The sequence below is a fragment of the Phyllopteryx taeniolatus genome, chromosome 9 (genome assembly GCF_024500385.1).
Source record: "Phyllopteryx taeniolatus isolate TA_2022b chromosome 9, UOR_Ptae_1.2, whole genome shotgun sequence".
In the NCBI taxonomy this organism is placed as follows: domain Eukaryota; kingdom Metazoa; phylum Chordata; class Actinopteri; order Syngnathiformes; family Syngnathidae; genus Phyllopteryx; species Phyllopteryx taeniolatus.
In genome coordinates, this window is record NC_084510.1 from 26,773,047 (window position 1) to 26,794,285 (window position 21,239).

Sequence of the window (21,239 nt, forward strand, 5' to 3'; positions counted from 1 at the left end):
CATTAAATCAATTTGAATTATGTGTGCATTATTCTTTACTTCCTTACTCGTCACTGTCAGGTGTCGATGCTAGTGTTGTTACTTAGGTGCAATTTGGGCATTAACAGCCATGTCGGATACGTGTCACTTGGAAATGGACACAGGCATGAGATCCCGATTGGGCGCTCGGACCTGCAGTATGACTCCAGCCTTAATGCCGACAATTAGGACTTGGAATGTATCAGTCCAAATAGAATTGATCTTTAATAATTGATCTATCTGACTTTAGTATCACTTTGGAGCTGTTGCCAAACCCATGGAGACGTTTCCACCATATATCACCATTCTGAGTGTTATTACTCACTTTCTACTGCCCGTCAAATCGAAGTATCCGTGGGGCTGCGCCGTGTGGATTATTTCATCCCCTCACCTCAGTTCCGCCGTCTTCGTGTCTCCAACTCGACTGACTCGCCAAACCCGCCTGAACCCGCCGCAGCTGTAAAGCTGCCCATCGTACACTTTTAATGATTAACCAGACCCGAAAGTGTGCTGCGAAGTGCCAATCCTTCCAAACCATGTGCCAGGCGGATTGAGCCCACTGATCACGCAACACTCGCCGCAGGAGACGGAAGCATCCAAGGACGCTGTCGCCGGGCTCTTTGAGGGCCGCGCCGACACGTTTGCTCAGCCGCCCTTCACTAAACTGTCTACCGTGGCCACAGATGCGAGTTTGACAAGATGTATCCCCTCATCCTGCGGCTCGCCTGCAGCTTGGGCTCTTCTCTTATGCTTAAGCAGATCTTTCAAGTCACAAGATCTGCTGAGGAGACGTACACAAGCAGGCATGTCAAACGGTTAGTAAGAACTGATAAAAAAGTACTTGAATGAAGACCAATTTTACGTTGGCTGACATTTGAAATACCTTAACTCAAAGCCAACCCTAAACCTAATCCTAACCTTAAACCAACCCAACCATAACCCCCAAACCTAACTCCTAACCTGCATTGTTCTCAACTAGCTTTGACTTTCTGTCACAGATTTAGTAGCATGGTGTACATGTGGAATGAGGCTTGATCCGTTGTAGTTTCCAACACAGCACACACTTTCTTGGAGTTTTAGGCATGGATCAAGAAACAAATGACAAGCATGTTGCTTTGTTTTCTGTGTAGATTCTCGGTGAAATGTCGATTTGCTGTTCGCTGGGGTTTTCGATTACAGATGATAAGAGATCCGCAGAACGCTGCCAAGTCTGTTTTAAACGCACTTTAACGACACTTTCTAGACTTGAGTACCACGGACTCAAACCTGCACATTATGAGCAGTCGAACATTGTGAGCACTTGAGTTGCGCAATACGGTTAGGGTGGCAATAGCTGCGTCATGACATCACCGCAGAGTGACAGTCAAATAATGAATACATCCATCCATCCATTTTCAACACCGCTTATCCTGGTTAGGGTCGCGGGACGCCGGAGCCTATCCCAGCTGACTTCGGGCGAAAGGCGGACTACGCCCTGAACTGGTCGCCAGTCAGTCGCAGGGAACATATAGACGCGGACAACCGTTCGCACTCACATTCACACCGTCACTGAGTGGGAACTGAACCAAAGTCAGGCGAGTGTACCACTACACCATCAGTGACGCAATTAATACATTATAATTTGAAATATTATTATTATAAGAATTAATCATGAACTGTCAATGAATTCAGCAAAGAAGTAAAGTTCTGCATTCTGACATGAAATTAAGAATGTGATGAGCCTTGACAGCAGTGCCTGTATGCCCCTTGTGACAAAAAGTAGTCGGGATCGCTTATTTTGGAATTGCACAAAGGCAATTGGGAGAAGAAATAACCGTCTTACATATTTTAAAGCCAAGCTCAACTGTTCACAACCGATGAAGATCACAGGGCAACAGGAGCAACGTTAGGTCACAATAAATATGTTAATTACGTGACTCCTGACTGGAAACTGGAATGGGCAATCTCATTAGAAACATTCCAGTCTTTAACCTTAAATAAGAGAAAAGCCGGATTTCAAGGGATAAGCTCACAAGCTTTGCGACTTCCATTTCCATCGCCTCGCTGTGACCAACGCGGTTTTCTCCAGTTGGTGCTACAGTGGAGTTTATTCGATGTGCTAGGGCGGTGAGGGAGGGGTGGAATATTTACTGGCTTGCCAATAAAATTGGTTCCACCTTATCTACCTTAAACATGCCTCCGCTTACTCGCCACGCTTCTTTTTCAGGCCAGCTTTTCATTGTTTTTGCACGTACGCATAAAGCCATCAGTCATTAGTCCATTACTGAACAAAATGTTGGTGTTTAGCACGCATTTAAGTTGAGTTGAACATCCATGAATTGATGTAATAGTTATACACTGGGATATAATCTAACAACTCTACTCGACCTTGGATTTATCACATTCCGACAACTACAAATGAGACGTCTTACGGACAAGAAATGGGAATCTCTTCATCTCCGGAGGCCAGAGAGGGCCGGTGGGGTGAAACTGATCATCGCCGCCGAGCGCTCTTCCAAATCAGGATTCCAAACAATTGGGAAAATGTAGACGACAAAGCCCTGCTGTGGGAATTGCTCTCAAAAGGCTCTGATTGAAAGCCCACGTCTGGACGGCTCAGGCAATCTAAGGACTCGTGTATTTCAAGTCGAGAGGGGTCAAGTCGAGAGCGCCGTAAAGCCGCCCGTCCTGATCTGCTATTCAGAAGCCCGCCGGTTGTTCTGCACCCTCACTTGCAACATTGTCCTCCAAATTGGGACGGCAATTCTTTCAAATGAACAGTTACGGAGCAAATACTGAGCTGAGACAGGTTTGTTTCGGGAAACTACCCTGTAATTAAGCGGCCGCCTGTTGGCTTGAAAGGCTGCCAGAGTAGCAATAAAGGCTCCCCAGCACCTGCTTACTTCTCTGAAAAAGATGTCACAGAAACAGCTAAAAATACTTTGACTAGCAGCTTGACTCTCTCCAAACACTCTGATGTCGTGAACGCTATATCCTGCCTCCCACAGGCGCACAAAAACAACGCGTTACCGGCACCGTCAGAGTGTTAAAATCGCTCTCACTTTTATCAGTTTGATAAACAATATGTGGCGGTGATCACCTTCTAGTCACCTTTCCCTCAACCAATTTGTCAACCGTTACGGCACCAAGGTGCGATTCTGCCACCAGTCGGCGCTTTGTCAATGACACCGCCGGCTGTGAGTGGTTATTCCCAGGCCCGCGTTGTCATGGAAACATTCCTGTCTGATTCTTCTCAACCGTCACTCACAGCTATTGGCTTCTGCCGTCGGTAAACGCTGCAATCACAGACGACATGGTACCAAGCCTTTTTCTTATTATGCTGCCCCCTATAGAGTTTCAGCTGCTTTCGACAATACGCCGACAAAATACGCCTGAGAGACTCCATTACGTTCATTGGGGATCATTTTAGCGGTAGATATGATGGGAGAGTGAAGGTGCCTCAGCTGTGGCAGATAATTGGTTCACAACGTGTCGACACTAAGATTCTGACTTATCGGTGCAGTAATGCCTTACCCAAGTCATAATAGTACATGTATTCATCCATCCATCCATTTTCTATCGTGCTGATCCTCATTAGGGTCACGGGTAAGCTGGACCCTATCCCAGTTTACGTTGGGAGAGAGGCAGGTGGACCCCGGACTGGTTGCCAGACAATCGCAGGGCACATCTTGACAAGGAACCATTTACACTCACATTCCCAGAAATAGGCAATTTAGTTTTCCTTGAACCTGACATGCGTGTTTTTGGAATGAAGGAGAAAGCCTAACTCGACACTGCAATCTTCCGAGTTTGTCGTATTCAACTGTAAACGAGGTGGGGCATTGCTTATGTGTAGAGATATTCTGCAATGCTGGGACAAAGTTATCATTTCGTTTATTTTAACACCTAACATACGTTTTCCCGCTCTGTTGCATTGGAAGTGATTTGTAGTATTTGTACTTTATCTACCGATAAGCATTACAATATAATACCTCAAAGTCTGTCGAATTATCAGAACTGTCAACTGCATTTCGTCACAGATTATGTTGACGCTTCTGCGTGAAAGAGACTACAGTCTTTCAAACATCCCATAATTCATCAGTGCCGCTCTGGGACTTGCGGTCATGGGCTTGAATTTCAAATGGGGATTGATTTTGACCCAAAATATGCAAAAATATGAGGATAAACATGTTTGATGAGAACAAGACAGGCCAGGTTGGCTTGACTGAAAGAAATAGGAGTCAATGCAGCAATGCAGTGAGTGTCACATGTCTTTTCAAGATTATCCTGAGTGATTATCTCGTGGTATGGGGTGCGGTGAGTGATTTATTTATTTTGTTTTCACCCTCCTCGACCTCCTCGTAAAACGGTCGGGTGAAACAATGGTGAATGTAAAACCTGCTCAGTATTTCAGATTGCAAATTCCTATGTGGTCAGCACCAAGTTTGGCCAGAAGAGTTAGTAGCAGATAAGGTAACAGTTACCCGAGCTTCTTCTAACTACTTTTTCTTCACAGGTCAGTCTTGGTACTACGACAGACATCTGGTTTAGGGTAGGAAACTCAAGGCTGTCATGGAGATATCGTTGTGTGTGGTGTGCTTTGTTGGTCATCTAGAGCAGTGTTCCCCAACCTTCTTTGCGCCGCGGACCGGTTAGGAGTCTGCATTTTTAGCGCGGACCGGCTGTGGTGGCGTGCATATATATATATATATATATATATATATATATATATATATATATATATATATATATATATATATATATATATATATATATATATATATATATATATATATATATATATATATATATGTACGCACACACACACCGCTTCTGCTTCCTCCTTCGCCGTTGGTGGTGCGTCCACTGTGGGTGTGATGCAGGAGTGGAGGTCAGAGTTATTGTAGGCAGCCAGACCTAAATGCAGTTCCGTAGCTCCTCCATGAGAGTAGACTTTTGACTCCGTAAAAGTAGTTCTGCCTGTGTCGAGCAGCAACCTACGACTGTTTCTGTATCAGAGCGGACTTGGCGCGTGAGAGTTAACTCTTGCGATAAACCTGTATTTTAAGTAGGACTCCTGATATAGTGTTGTTTCGTTCGCGAACGTTTCGTTCAAAAGAACAAATCTTTTCAGTAAACGTAATGAACTAAATTAGCTTATGAAATGATTTCATTCTTTGAGCTCTCCCGCTCGGACCAGAAACAGAAGCGTTTGAGAAGCGCAGCTGGTGCGGCAGAGAAGATCCGGTCAATTTTCCAAATAAAACACATTGACACATGAATTGCAATACAACAGAAATGCTATAAACCGGTCATTCTTTCTGTGCGGCCCGGTAACAAATGCCGGTGGTTGGGGACGACTGAGCTAGAGTATACCACACACTATATGAGCAGTAAGAACACATGCCGATATTTTTCATTGGTTGTTTAAAATCAACAAGACTTTAGCAAGCCTATTATTTTTCTCTGAGCACTGCACTTGTCATTCTAAAGGGGTTTTGGCTAACACGTTGGAAGTTTAGTGCAGTGATGATGTCTTAAGGGCGACGTTTGCGCAAATTTGACTGTCAGGCGATCAGTTAAACGAGACCGATGAAGCTGACATCTGTCGGTTTGGAGTCGAGTCATCGATCGTTTGCCTTGCCACAGTTTTCCGTGAGGTCAGACGGTCACTGGGGGACCCTTCAGTAATCATAAAAAATTCAACAGAATCTGTCTTTTTTTTTTTCCCCTACCCAGGCCACTATATCACCTGCATTAACCCCAGCGTAGCTTTGAAGGGGCACATTTCTAATCACGGAGCCACTGGAAGAGCATCAATAATTGAGCCTTATACTCATTAAGTAACAAAGGGAACGGAACAGGGAGAGTCCAGGAAAGAGGATTGTGCAGGGTTTATCCAGTCCCAGGCTGACAGGGTAGCGTGATCTTTGAGCTTTGGGAATTTGGGCTGAAATGTGAACAGCGTTTCTGACAGATGTCACGCAGGCACGCAATGAAGATGATCTGCTTTTTAGTTGGACAGCTCACGACGACCGCCATTGCCCGGATTTCATACAAATCGATCGCATCTTATTGTCAGTTACGACATGAAGTATATTTTGCTGTATATTCGCTCGGCTGCATTGTCCATTGAGGGAGCGGCCCTCCGCTTTCTATATTATTGCCCCGCTTTTATTGGATGAAAAGACACAAGCTACATTTCTCTCCGTCTGCTCCTGATCGCTCTCGAGGCAAAAGAGCTGATTTTCAACTGGCGCAACAAAGGCACGGAGCCACCAGACTGAAAGCACTCTTTGATTTGTCTGTTCTTCACTCTTTTCTTTCTTTCTTTGACCACATTTCTCCTCGGCTGTAAGCACCAAGTGGATATTGTTCATAAATGCAGAGCAGCCGCCAGCGGCACCTCGCATGCTAATGCAATTCACGGGGAGAATATTTATTATTGCAGCCCAAATGCAGTTAGGAGCGAGCCGCAGCCCACCCAAGGAAAAGATGCCATTAATCGCACCCTCGCCTGCACTCTTTACTTTTTAAGTTCAAAATCTTCAGCTCGCCTACGCATTCAGAGATGGACAGATTTCAAGAAAAAAACATATTTACAAGTTGAATTACTAACTGGGTATTCAAATGGAAATTGTTTGCCCCAGAGTGCATGAATACAAATAATAGCATATTCGTTACACACTCTTGGTTTTAATTTACTTCAGTGACCAGAAAGAGGGAACAACCTCTTTTACAAATACGAGATTATGTTTCGTTTCTGCGTGCATTTTCCCCCTGTGGCTTCTCAAAAGCGGGGTACACATATACAGATAATCGGGCTGAATTTGAGAATTTTCCCTATCCTGAGCGATTATCCTGTGGTGTTGCGTGTTTAAGATTTGTTTTCCTCCCGATCTCCTCAAAGGTCGGGGCTGATAATCGTAATTGTTAAACAACTTCAACATTTACGATTTTATGTGTGCGTTAAACTCCAAGTTCGACTCTGTGATTGTGATGTGAAACGGAACCCTAGACAATAAGGAAATTCTCAATTCGGTACTTACTACGCCAGACATTTGCTGTGGGGTAGGACACTCGCAATCGTTGGTGTGCGTGATGCCCTGCGTCGGTCATATCGAGTACATCACACACACAATGAAAGCAGTAAGAATATTAGTGAGCCGATTATTTCTTCGTCGTGTAAGGAATCGTTACCATTTTAAAAATCTGTTAAGATGCAAATAATCGGTGCGGGTGCACTGGAAAAACAAAAAAATCGTAAGACAAAAAAACTTACTCTACTGGCATTTTTTTCCGACTATATTTAAGTACAAATTTGCTTGAAACAAGTGAAAATTGTTGAAAACAAGTAACGTTTTAAGTGATGAGACATTTCAAATTAAATCAGATTAGTTTGGACTAGAAATAAAGCAAAGCAAAGCAAATTTATTGATAGAGCGCATTTCATACACAAGGTAACTAAATGTGCTTTACACGATTAAAAGCATTTAAAAACAAAGAAAAAAACTGCTTAGAAACACTTCAAACAAATGCAAAAAAAATTAATAAAATAAAAAATACAATTAAAACAGCATACAGTGCAAGAAATATCATTTAAAAGTGGAAATGCTCTAAAAGGCATGGGGAAAAAGAAGAGTTTTTAACCTGGAGTTAAAAACATGGACACTTGGGGCTGATGTCACTTCTGTTGGCAACCTATTCCATTTGTGTGCAGCATAATAGCTCAATGCTGCTTCACCATGTTTGCTTTGGACTCTGTGCTCGACGATATGGCCTGAGTCTGTCGATCTCAGAGTGCTACTGGGATTATATTCCATTAGCGTTTCATTCATGTATTCAGGACCTAAACAGTTTAGTGATTTATAGACCAGTAGCAGAACTTGAAAATCTATTCTAAAGCTGACTGGAAGCCAGTGTAAAGACTTTAGAATTGGAGTAATATGCTCTGACCTCTTTGTTCTGGTCAGAACCCGAGCTGCAGCATTCCGAATGAGCTGCAGCTGTTTAATGCTCTTTTAAGGGGGTCCAGTCAGAAGACCATTACAATAGTCAAGTCTACTTGAGATAAAAGCATGGATGAGCTTCTCCTGGTCTGCTTGACACATGCAAGCCTTCACTCTGGATATGTTCTTCAGATGGTAGAAGGCAGTTTTAGCAATTGTTTTGATATGACTGTTGAAAGTCAGGTCGGAAATAAGGCATATTCTTGATAACATTTTTAGATTTTGCAGTGTGTAGTGTATGACTACTTCAGCATTACAATACAATACCTAAGTGTTGAAGAGGACAACTTTAAGGGTATGTGTTACCTATAATGTTTTTTAATTTCATTGAATTTTTTTGGGGTGGGGGGGGGGGTTAAGAAAAGTTTGTTTAGATTTACAGAAAGTTGTTATCCAAAGTACAACATCTCTAAATGCAGTACTTGTCAAAAGGTACATGGTCTTGGAAAAAAATTGGCATCCTGTAGTTGTCCATTGTATGCACCTGTGTACAGATGTGTTATGTTGTTAAACCTGTTAGCTCCTATACAGCGTAGACTACATGAATCAAGACCATCCGGTTTCTTTCTTTGCAATGTGTCACCGGAATGTTGAGAATAATATTTGCGTTCATTCGGACGACAGCATATTTCGTAGGTTCATCTCAGGTGTGTGTTGCACTGTTCACATCAGTGGCTGAGCTACAGTGTCATTGTCCTCATTTGGATTGCAGGTAAGAGAGGCAGGGGCCACCCCAGACCGGTCGCCAGTAAATCGCAGAATGGCAAGTCTCGTACAAACAGCCTGCATCATTTTATCGAAAATCCTCAAAGTTTCGCCCACTCGCATGGGAACTTTGTTTGAACTCGGTCATTAGTCAAACCGGCTGCTACAGTTCAATAAACTAAAGACAGCATTTTTTTAAACTTCCAAAAGTTACACAAAATACACTCGCAAGTCTGAGAAATGAACCACGGGGTCATCGCTGTTCGAGTGAAAGCGGCAGCCGATAATGGCTTATTGACCAACGGGGGAAGTGAGACTGATGATGCTTCGCGTATATTTACGATTGCTAAATATTCTCCGCCGGCACCACACACGCCACCCATTTATCTATTTGAGATCAACTGTGGAAAGAGAAATCATTTGCTGCTTTCCGATGTGTGTGTTTAACATTAATCGAGGCATGTGCAGAGAACCTCGGAAATAAAGTACAGTAATAGGGCTGTGGATTTCATACTCATGCGGTTATGAGTTCTTTTTGAAAGGCCAGATATTGCCATTAACATTTACATAATAGCCAACACTCACGCCGAGCTTTTCTGGATATGACATGCTCAGTGGTGCTGGGTGCAGATCCAGAGCCACTTTCAAGCCATGTTGACCCAAGCCGGGTCCTCAGAACTGTGAGGCAGATGTGCTAACCAGATAAAAAGCAGAATTTGTCCCCTTCAGTACGTGGTTTTGGTGACACCACAATATTTCAAGGCTGGTGTAGGCTAACCAGGCCCCCCTCTCCCACTTGTTGTCCGCAGTCACGAAGCAGCTGCTGTCACACAAAATCGAGTTAGCGTTATTCCCGAATCTAAACGGGAAGCGCTTCTGCAGTGGCGCGGTTCTCTTATCCTGTGTGATTGGAAACCATCATCACCACGCCGGCCGCACACGTTGAACCATGACATTATCAATGCTTGTGACTACGAGTGCAGGCTAAAATAGCCTCATGTAGCTTAAGTATACCTACTGCATGTTTCTACTGAAGCCTTTCAAGCTCCTAGACCTTGTTTCAGCCAGCATCAAAGAATGAACTTATTCTGAAAGGACTACAGAGAGAACAGAATAATTCTATTAGTTGTTTATTGTGTTCAATTATGAGGACTGGTGTGGTACGCTAAGGCTGGTCATATTGTTATGTTTAATGTAATGTCTACATGCGTCGGTGGTGCACAAAGAGTATAGGATATGTACTGGAGGCTAATGACAATCGGGCCTCTGCATAAAATTCCTATGCACCCCTTCAACCTGAGGTATGGCGACGGGGTCTGGTCTTGCATTTCAGCCCATCGGTTTGTTCTTTGTGACAAGAAGGAACACTGATTAAATATGTTGACCGCTACATTTGCATCTGTGTTGATATGTTATTTCAAAAAAATTGCCTGCACGGTTAATAAAGGTTTTTCCGACGGTGACAGTTTGGACTCCGACCGAGCCAATTATTCCAAACATAATTGATCTCAATGTGCAATTTTTGTTTTGAAAGCGGATCGTGGTTGAAGCTCGGCGGTAGCGCTCTGTCGATATAGAAAACACAAGAGATGTTAGCAGCACTGTAGTCAGGGTCAGCTCAAGTTGAGAAAATCGAGTTCAGACCTCCTCCTGCAGCCTTGTCTCCCGGTAATTGTGTTACCGCAGACAGAAACTACATTCTCAATTATACTTCCACCCATCCGTCCATTTGCCATGCCTATTATCCATGCGGTACACGGGATGCAGGGAGCCGCTGTACCAGAGAACAGAAGAAAAAGAAGAGACAATTTAAAATCGTTGTGTTCCCTTACCTTGGCTAGCCGGAACTGACTGTAGGCCCGTGCTAAAAAAAAACAAAACCTTGAATGTCAAGTCTTGCTTTTCCCAGAGCAGTGGTGCGTGCAGCTTTAATAAAGCACAACAAAAATAAGGCCGTTTATGGAGTTCAAGAGCTTCGATGAAGGCTTGAATGTGCCCCAAAAAAAGAAAATACAAAAATAAATAAATAATAATAAGAAGAAGAATAATACTAAATAAAAACTAGATGGCAATAGGTAAACAGGAGTTCGGGCTTCATCCAATTAAAAAAAAAACAATTCTTCTGGAGCCAAAGAAATATTAAAGTCCACTAGTTACAAAAAGGGAGGGATATTGGGATTTTGGCTGACGTACAATACACGATAACCTTCACAGGTGAATTTGATTTCTCAACATTTTGAAAGTACATGTCCAACTTTTCAAAGTTACAGTACTTTTTGCACAAGACTTTATCATCTACGGGTGGAAATTCTTTTACCAAAGCCATACTTGGACTCCACAAGATCAACATCAGCTAAACACTGTTGCAAAACAACAAAGAATTACAACACAACACAGTTGTGTTCAGCGCGGCCTGTGCTACTGAAAGTGCAATTAGTGTGGAAGCTTTGTTATTAGGTTCAGCAAGGTTGGCTGTGGGCAGACCAATGATTTGTTTTTTCTTTTCTGCAGCAGTGTTGGTTATGCGTGTGAGTTTAGTCCGGTTTTTAACAGACTTTTATAGAAACAGGTGGAGCAGTGCAGTAAAATGGATGGGATAATGTTTGATACAATAACAGAAGGAGATGTGGAGCGACATTGAGTCCTCCGACTTTGCAGATAGCTGATAGCCTCTGGTGAGTCTGTTTTTTAATATCCCTGATGTGTTGGTCAACGGTGAGTTCATTGTCCAGTGTTACTCCAAGGGAGGAAGCTGTCGGCTATTTCTACCACTTCGTTGTTGCTGCTGATGTGGTACTGGGGCGTGGGAGGACTAATTATTAACTTTTGTTTTGGTGACATCGAGGTGGACGGGTTGCTCTCACAACACTGGGGGAAATAAGAGATGGTGCTCTGGTAGTCCAGAACAGAATAGAAGGTGAGGAAAGTGAGGATAGCTGAGTATTTGAAGTAGTTGGTCCCAGGAGATGGGCTGATGCAGTCGTTAGTGTAGACTGGTGTGTACAGGAAAGGACTTAACACACAGCCTTGCAGGACTCCAGCGTCGGTGGCGAGTTCTGGTAATGTGGTGGCGCCACAAAGCTTTATGTTTGAGCCCTACATCATCCAACAGATTTCCTGATTGAAATGAGAATTTGTATTTAAACAGTCCTCTTCATCACGCTGTTCACATTTTGACATCGACTGACAATTGCTCAACAGCACTTCACCAATGCGGGACTTCAAACAGGATGTTCTCAGGGAAAGTAGCAACTGATCTTAGTGTCACAGAGTATCATCAGCAGGTGGCGACAGGGATACAGAGAGACTGGAAGAGTCAAAGGATTGGAAATGTAGCAGTTGATTGATTGGTCAAAAACCTGTCATGAATTTTACATTTAGCTCTTTGTTAGAGAATGTGGAAGTACTGAAATATTGAACAGTTCGACATTCCAAAGTTTAGAGAAGGTCAAAATAAGTACAACGACAAAGATTAAAGTGCATCTTAGCTTCATCCTGAACTTTTTGTGAGTAGTGCCTTATGCATTTTCCCCCCTAATTTTCCCCCACGTGCGCTGTGATTTCATCTTCATTCACAGCGACCACTATGTGTCCTTCGGCAAATAGCAGCATAACAACACACGACTTTGACAGTGTTCCTTCTTTGCATCCACTGGGTGAAAAAACTTGTCTCAGTCCATTTTCTGAGCCCTTTTCCCCCTGTGACGACGCAGGCTATGTGTTTTATAATGGTTCTTCCGCTACAAAGACACAAGACCTTTTGCCTCAATCGCATCTCCGGATGCCTCAGTAACCTACGATTGATGCTTGCAACAGAAGAAGGAAAAGAAGGCCCTCCAAAAAGATATACTCTTTGTACCTATGGAGGAGATCTTCAGTTCCCTTTTTGGAGGTGTTTTACCAGAGCCTTTCTGATGCACTCGCACAGTCTAGGCAAATCCTTCCACTTCCTGAGGCACTCTTAGCACCAAAGACATTACTCAGTCATGGTGGAAGCTAACAATGATAATGCTTGTATATGTAGCTCTTTAAATATTGGGGAAGGCCTTAAAGCTTGTAAAATGCGAACCTCACTGCACCTCATTATTGTTGCTTCCTTAAAGAGGATATAATATGGAAAAATGACTCTTTAATGGTCACTGAGGCAGCATGGGTTCCGTTCCCACTCAGTGAGAATGTAAATGTAAATGGTTGCCTGTCTCTAAATATGAACTAAATATGACTGACTGGCAACCAGGCCAGATGTGTAGTCTGCCACTTATAGAAAATCCATCCATCCATCCATCCATCCAAACATTTTCTATATTTCTTGTCCTCACTCGGCTTCCGGGTGAGCTGAAGCCCATGCCATCTGAGTTTTGGTGGTACACCCTGGACCAGTCATATGAACACATTCACTGCCATTGACGGCTTTAGAAGTCAAATATCCATGTTAACTGGGAAGGCTGGCAGTGAATGAGTTAAAAGAAAGTCTGGACGGTGACATGCGAGGGCACCATATTTCAACCTAGCTTGATATAACGTCACAAGCAATGCAGCGCAATTGACTCTTTGCACATTTTTACCATGTGTAAGGAGTATTTTCCACAGAAACCTCACAACATATATCTTTTATATTCATCTCCGATTGTTAGCAAGGCCAGTCAGTGCACTACAAGAGAAATACGCTACGATTATGAAGACAACAACACTTTTTGACCAAGGCTGTCAGAAGGGGCCAGGCGATGCATCTTAAAAAAACTTTTGAAACAAGATATTATTCTTTATTCATGTGTTGAAAGGGCGGCACGGTGGGCGACTGGTTAGAGCGTCAGCCTCACAGTTCTGAGGACCCGGGTTCAATCCCCGGCCCCGCCTGTGTGGAGTTTGCATGTTCTCCCCGTGCCTGCGTGGGTTTTCTCCGGGCACTCCGGTTTCCTCCCACATCCCAAAAACATGCATTAATTGGAGACTCTAAATTGCCCGTAGGTATGAATGTGAGTGCGGATGGTTGTTTGTATATATGTGCCCTGCGATTGGCTGGCAACCAGTTCAGGGTGTACCCCGCCTCCTGCCCGATGACAGCTGGGATAGGCTCCAGCACGCCCGCGACCCGAGTGAGGAGAAGCGGCTCAGAAAATGGATGGATGGATGGATGTGTTGAAAGTAATAATGCTGTATTTAGTTGAATGAATATTTGATCATGTAAGAGTTAACTTCCCACAGGCAATGTCTTTCTGGGGTTTTCGGGAAACAATACATCTGCACGCCTTGCCCGGGACGAGTGGAACAGCCTACAGCCACACGACAAACCATTTTGCCAAACATAGACTTTTAAAAAGCCAAAAACTGACCACAGCGACCACATGCCTATACTTTAAATGTAGTGGTAATGTAGACACGGGGTCCCTAAATCATGTGACATGCAATTAACCAATGACAGAACATGCTGTCAGATCAGACTTTCTTTTGATACGTCTTTGCCTTGGACGAGTCGCCAGCCAATTGCAGGGCACGATCAAGCATTCACACTCACATTTACACCTATGTAAAATGGAGTTTTCACTCAAACCTGCATGCATGATTTTGGAATGTTGGGGAAAGCCGGCGTACCCACAGAAAACCCACACCAAGATTCCAACCCCGTCCACAGCTCAAACAAATCAAATCATAGTTCTTTTGTTCACAAAAAGTTGGTCTGAGACCAACAAGTGTTTGAATTACTTACGGTACTACCATGGCAACTCATCTGGATTTATTCATAAATCACGACCTTCATGTTGTTGTGGACAGCAGCTGGACACCTTGAAGGTATAAGTGTTTATACGTGGAACTCGAAGGCAGCACCTCTCCGCGAGCCAGACATTCCCCTAATTGCCGTCAGCTGCCGGCGGCCGGCGCAGACGAAAGTTTGACTTTGTCGGAGCGAGCCGAGCAGCAAATAGCGGAGCCTCTCTTGAATGGAAAAGCAATCCCCGCATAATGATACCACAAATCAGATTCTCGCCGCTCTCGAGATTGCGCCACAAACAATGGGGACTTTACGCCGTCGTTCCAATTGAGGCGTTGTGATATGAAGTGCCCAGGTGCGCAGTAGTGGAAATTCATTTATTATCTCCATTATATTATTACACAGAGACCTCATTTGTCTCTTTTTGTGTATGTTTGTGATCCATCACATTGGTTTACATCATATGCGACTTGCTTATCTGCCACAGCCAGTCTCAGGGTACAATACACAAAACGTATGACAAAACAACTTTTTTTTGTTTTTTTGTTTTAGAATTTAACTGAATGTATTTGAATGAAATTTGGTATGTGCAGTTTTTGTAACAATTTCAAACCCTTCTTTTTAATTGCATCTGATAAAATAGCTTTTTTTTCTCGGTGTTATAGATCTGACCGTCTGCCATCTTGAGCAGAACTCAGTGGGGAATAAGTAAATAAGCGACTAAAGTCTCATAATGTCTCTGGGGTGTCTCTTTAAAGTATATTGGTCTACCCCCCAAAAATAATGTCTGGAGATTTCATCAGCTGGCTTTAAACCACTCCATCTTTCCATATCTCACATTTGACCTTTCATATTTTGACAGCAGACTGAGTTGAGAGGAGGAGACAAAGCTAATAATATTTAACTCGTGCGGAGCCTTTTTCTTCCACATGCTTCATTCATGGGTCGGTTCAAAAAAGCGGAAGTTGATTTTCCGGATTGATTTGAGATGATGAGATTTAGCTTCCAAAGTGGTCCTAAGAACCTAAGAAGCATGTTCGAAGTACTTGCCGAAGCATTGCAGTCATTAAAATGTGAGCAGAATGCATTTGCTGCATGGCTGTGAGACTATGCTAACTATGCTGTTTGATGGGAAATTTAGCTTTAGCTGTCCAAAGTGCCGGGCAAGCCACAAGACAAGTATACAGGTACGTTGATACAAACGTGAGCTGCATTGTGATATACTCGGTCGAGTTAGCACTTATCCTTTCGCTCTCCAAAGTGGTAAGCAAGCCACGTGGTATGTGTAGAGGTACTGTTCAAAGAATTACAGTGACTCGAATGTGAGCTGTGCGGTGAAATTCCAAATCAGCTGTGCGACCACGCTGCATTTTGCTCGTTACCCAGGGTTGAGCTTATGGCAGCAGTGCTACCCAAGACTTGAACAACAACATCTTTTTATTCACCCTAAAAATGTGTCAACCCCCCACTCGCACCTGAGCTCCTTGTTTGCTTCTCCATCGTAAGTGCTCGGTGGGCTCCCCGGTGGTCTCTTTGAGTATCTTTGAAGCGCCTCTCGTGTGTACTTAGCGTAGCAAAGGCTCATCTGTAAAAGACAGGTACAATTAGCATTGCGTCAGAAGCAGTATTCTGCAAGTGTGTTCTGCTTTTTCTTTGGCTTGAGTGACGGTCCACCACAGATGGGTACCAGTGATGGTCACCATAAAACAGGGCATGTAAAGCAGCTTAGCAACAGAAGCGCTGCTTTGCATATGTGATGTCTTTTTTTTAAAATGGCACCGACTGGTTAGCGCATCTGCCTCACAGTTCTGAGGACCGGCGTTCAAATCCCGGCCCCGCCCGTGTGGAGGCAGGCACATGTTCTCCCCTGTGCCTGCGTGGCTTTTCTCCGGGCACTCCGCTTTCCTCCCGCATCCCAAAAACGTGCGTGCTAGGTTGACTGAAGACTCTAAATTGCCCGTAGGTGTGAATGCGAGTGCGAATGGTTGTTTGTTTCTATGTGCCCTGCGATTGGCTGGCGACCGGTTCAGGGTGTACCCTGCCCCCTGCCCAAAGTTAGCTGGGATAGGCTCCAGCGCTCCCGTGGATGGATGGATGCCACCATAGAAGAAATGAAGAGAGGAAATGTGACACTAAGCATGGGACTGTTTCATTTCGTTACATTCTACTTGATTGTATAATTGTGTTTTTATAAAGTACACTATTAGAGTGCTATTTTAAAAACATTCCATTTTTTTTTTTGGGGGGGGGGGGAGGAGGCAGGAACAAATGAATTGTATTTCCATTCATTGCAATGGGGAAAGATGATTTGCGATACGAGTGATCAGAGTTACGAGCGTGGTCAATTAAACTCCTATCTCAAGGCACCATTTGATTCTATGCTCTGGCTTTTTCTTTGCCGTTTTTTTGTGATGTCACCAGACACCAGATAATATGTGACGATGAGCACCCCGGGAAGAACTTTATCCTTAACCATTCTTCACGTGGCATTAAAACTCTAGAGACAGCTGGCATTAACCCTCGATGATGACAACGTGTAATTGTTCAATTTGCGTCAGGCAGCCGGCGGAGTAAACAAAGGAGATGTTGTCGTGGAGGGATTAGCGAAGACAGGAGGAAAGCGGGGGGAAAAAAGCACAGGTGGGAAGTTATTAACATAACAATGCCAGGTCATTGTACCTGCCTGCTGTTTACTTGTGGTTAGCACACTATTTTACCACAGGGATGAATAATTGTCAGCTCACCTTCAATTGATGGAAACAAGGCTCATGTGCTGGAGTCAACGGAGGTTACGTACTGTATGTGTTATACTGTATATGATCTAACTTTTCACTATTCTTAACGATGTACAGGGTGGGCCAAACAGGTATACAGTAGGATTTTTAATTGAACTTATTTTTTGTTTGGCAAATTGCAAAGCATTGGAGTGAAAAACAAAGAAAGTAGAGTCTACAGCAGTATTGGAAAGGTAAACCGGACTAAAGCACTTCCATGTTAAATTGGCAGTATGCCGATGATTAGCCAACAGGCCCGCGTGACCGAAACACTGTGGAACGATGAAATTATGAATGAAAAGAAAAGACAATCTGCTCAGGATTTGTTACCTTGGTTACAGAGGGAGGGCAGAAAATTAGTTTTTAGCAAAAAAAAAAAAAAAAAAAAAGGATGCCAAATAAAAAAGCATGTCTGTGGGAAGGAAGGTGTGAATGAAGGCAGAAAGGAAGCTAGGAGGGAAGAGCGGAGGCTTTAAGCGATGGAAGGACAGCTGTACGGATCCATCATTCAAACATCTGCTGAGGGAATAAAACGAAGGTGGGAGGGAAGGAAGAAAAGAAGAAGAAGCAGGTCACGGTTGGAAGGAAGTTGGTCAGGGAGGAGGGCGGGAAAGCAGCTGTAAACAATGGAACCAAAGATGCATGAATACAAATCAGGTGTGAAGGAAGGAAGGAAGGAGGGAAAGAAGGAAGGAGGTCAGAAAGAAAAAAAGAGAGAAAAAAAAGGCCCTAGGGGAAGGAAGGCAGAACAGCCATCAGAAAGGAAGGTAGGAGGAAGAAAAGGAAGTTGCAGAAGGATGCAAGGAATGAAGAAAGGCAGTCAGGAAGGAAAAGATAGGAAAAAAAACTGTACACGGGGTACGGAAAGTATTCAGAGCCCCTTACATTTTTCACTCTTTTTATATTGCAGCCATTTGCTAAAATCATTTGTTCATTTTTTTCCACATGAATGTACACACAGCACTCAATATTGACGGGGAAAAAAACGGAATTGTTTACATTTTTGATAAAAAATAAAAACTGAAATATCACACGGCGACGTCGCTGCCCATGATGCGGACACACATCTCCTGCCAAAGCCGGCGACACTAACGAAGCGGCGGGACCAAGTTTTCCGGACTTAACTTTAACGATAAAAGATGCCGGCGCAGCTTTGGAGATAGATCCAAACGGGTAACAGCAGCGCTTTTGGGAGCTCATGGACAGACAGTAGTGGCAAAAAGGAACGGATTTGGGCGGACCTGTCAATCAGAACAGGACGCACGAAAAAGTCTCAAGGACCCATACCGTCAAAGACAATATAGAATCTTTCATTAGACCTAACATTTACATTTTTCTAAACGTCGAAGACCATTCAAGTCTTCACGCTTTTGCAAACATCAAAGAGAGGTTGGGCTCTTCAACCAAACTTGTAAACATCAAAAGAGCAATTAGAGTTCATAGAAGTCGTCTTGAAACCCAACATAGGTGTTCTGGTAAACACTAAAGACAGTTGAGTGTATTCAACGGACCTGGTTTTGTAAACATCAAAGAGCATTTAGTCTTCAATGAACCTATATCCTTCTTGTTTTTTTTGTAAACATAAATGACATTTTAGTCTTGCACAGACATCACCTATATGTTTTTGTTAAATTCAAAGACAATTTACAGACTTGAATCCTGAAACATGTTTTTGTAAACATCAAATTCTACATTTGGTTTTCTTTAAGGAACCAAAGACAACTTGTCAGCATCAAAGATCCTTTTGTCTTCAGTGAACCGAAAACATTTTTGCAAGCATCAAAGGAAAGTTTGGCGTCATTAAGTTTAACATATTCAGTGGACCTAACGTAGCTATTTTTTTGTAAACATCACAGAACATTTACTCTCAAATGAACATAACAGATGTGTTTTTGTAAACCTCGAACAAAATTAAGAGAATTCATCTTCGACGGGGCGTTTTTTTTTCAACATCAAAGACAGTTGAGCGCATTCAAGTGACGCAACATTCTTGTTTTGTAAACATCAAAGGCCATTTCATTTCCTCAAAGAACATCAAATACCTCTTCATCTTCATTTTACCTGACATACATGTTTTTGGCAAGATCAAAGACAATTTTTAGTCCTCAATTTGAAAAATACAAATACCACAACTGGTGCATGGACATACACGATACACACTGAAAAGCATATCGTTAGTTCCGACACACCCTCATCTCGCTTAGTAGAGTCGCCGCATTTCCCGCCTGAGAAAATATACGACATTTAATGAGCGACATGTTGAAATATTAAACAATGCACAATTTATGCATTTCTATCAACAACCCATGCATCACCTTGACAGCTTTTGAGTGTGCCTGGTACATCAAAAAATAAATACATAAATCAATAAAAAAGTCTTATTCTCGGTTTCAGACTGGACCCGCCGAAGAGCTTACATCGAGTAACCTACTGTAGCTGACAAGAGATAATTGCCAGGTGCACTTGCCACCTCTTTGCAATGGTGTAAATATCAAAATTCCAGTCTTATGTATGTCACTGGAGTGAAATATTCATTTTACTTTCAATCAGACAACATATAAATAGATGAAAAATGCCCCCCATTTCAGTCATTTCCACAATCGTTTTGCTTCGTTAACAGCAATCTCCTGGTCAAAATGTATTTTAGCGGTCTTGGACATAACCGATCTGACAGGAAATTCGGTAAACGTCGGAAAAGTGTCAAGGATTGATGCCGTGAAAGGCTGTATCAATACCTAACACATTGTTTTTCTTTTTGTAAACATCAAAGACAGCTGAAAGTCTTCAACGGCCCTATCATACATGCATTTGTATACCAAAGACCATTTAGTCGTCAGTGAACTGAATGTACAGTTTTTATAGTTTTGGTCGGACCTAACATTTACAGGACATTTTTGTAAATATCAAAGACAGTTCAGGAAGTCAGAAGTCATTTCCAAACAGAACGACATCAATGTTGCCCTTCTGTCCAGATCCCGCAGGTGAGCTACGCCTCCACGGCTCCGGAACTGAGCGACAACACCCGCTACGACTTCTTCTCCCGGGTGGTGCCTCCGGACACATACCAGGCGCAGGCCATGGTGGACATCGTCAAAGCCATGCGCTGGAACTACGTCTCCACCGTGGCGTCGGAGGGCAACTACGGCGAGAGCGGAGTCGAGGCGTTCATCCAGAAGACTCGGGAGGACGGTGAGTGAGTGAGTGAGTCGAGCGAGTCTGTGTGCGGGCGGCGGCGCGGATTTTCCTCTTCGTCGCTTCACCCGAGTGGACATATTGTACTGCGCTGCACACGATTGGCCGGGCCCAAATACATTAGTTCCAGGACAAGGAAATCATCGAAAGCACTTAGAATCTCAAGAAGACTTCACGGTGCTTTTAAAATGATTTTGAAGGCTTCATACGTATATTTGTCATGTAAATGGGTCGGAGGTGTCAAACACACTCGGCTAACCGATCATCCATTTTCTATCGCCTATCCCAGCTGAGAGAAGCTGGGATAAAAACACCCTGGACTGATGGCCAGGCACACTCATATTCTCTATTCCCTATGGACAGTCCTAAATGAACCTCACATGCACATTTTTGGAAGAATTGTACGGGGTGGACACGCAAACGCCACGCAGAGATTCGAACCGCGGCCCGCAGAACTGTGCGGCAGACTTGAAACCACCACCGCACCGTGCTCCCACTCAACTATCTTAGTCTGTTTTTTCTTTTTTTGGGTTACGTCAAGGAATGAGGCATGGAATACACTTGTGTATTGATTAGCGCTGTCTTTTTGAAAAACACATCCCCCTTCTGTAAAACTGCACTCTCTATGTTACGTTCCCCCCCCAAGAACTGCCTTGCATACAATGTGAAGTACTCACCCAGCGCCAGTGTTAGGAATGAAAAAGTAACGACATAACAGTCGCAACCATTTTTTAACGCCGTAACATAAAAAATGAGGAATCAAAATGTAATTCAAAGGGCATATGTTATGGAAAAGGTACTTTTTAATTGCTGGCGAGTGCAGTGCACGCCCCTGGAATGTTTTTGTAAATT

General features: G+C 43.3%; 1 protein-coding gene across 6 annotated transcripts in view; it reads left to right on the plus strand.

The window, feature by feature from the left end:
- LOC133483690 (metabotropic glutamate receptor 4-like) overlaps positions 1 to 21,239 on the plus strand; it is a 157,297-nt gene that overhangs the window by 52,247 nt on the left and 83,811 nt on the right. For all 6 annotated transcript variants that reach the window (XM_061785226.1, XM_061785220.1, XM_061785223.1 and 3 more), the window contains one exon: positions 20,168 to 20,384. In XM_061785226.1, the coding sequence (XP_061641210.1) occupies positions 20,168 to 20,384 (217 nt within the window). The remainder of the gene's footprint in view (positions 1 to 20,167; positions 20,385 to 21,239) is intronic.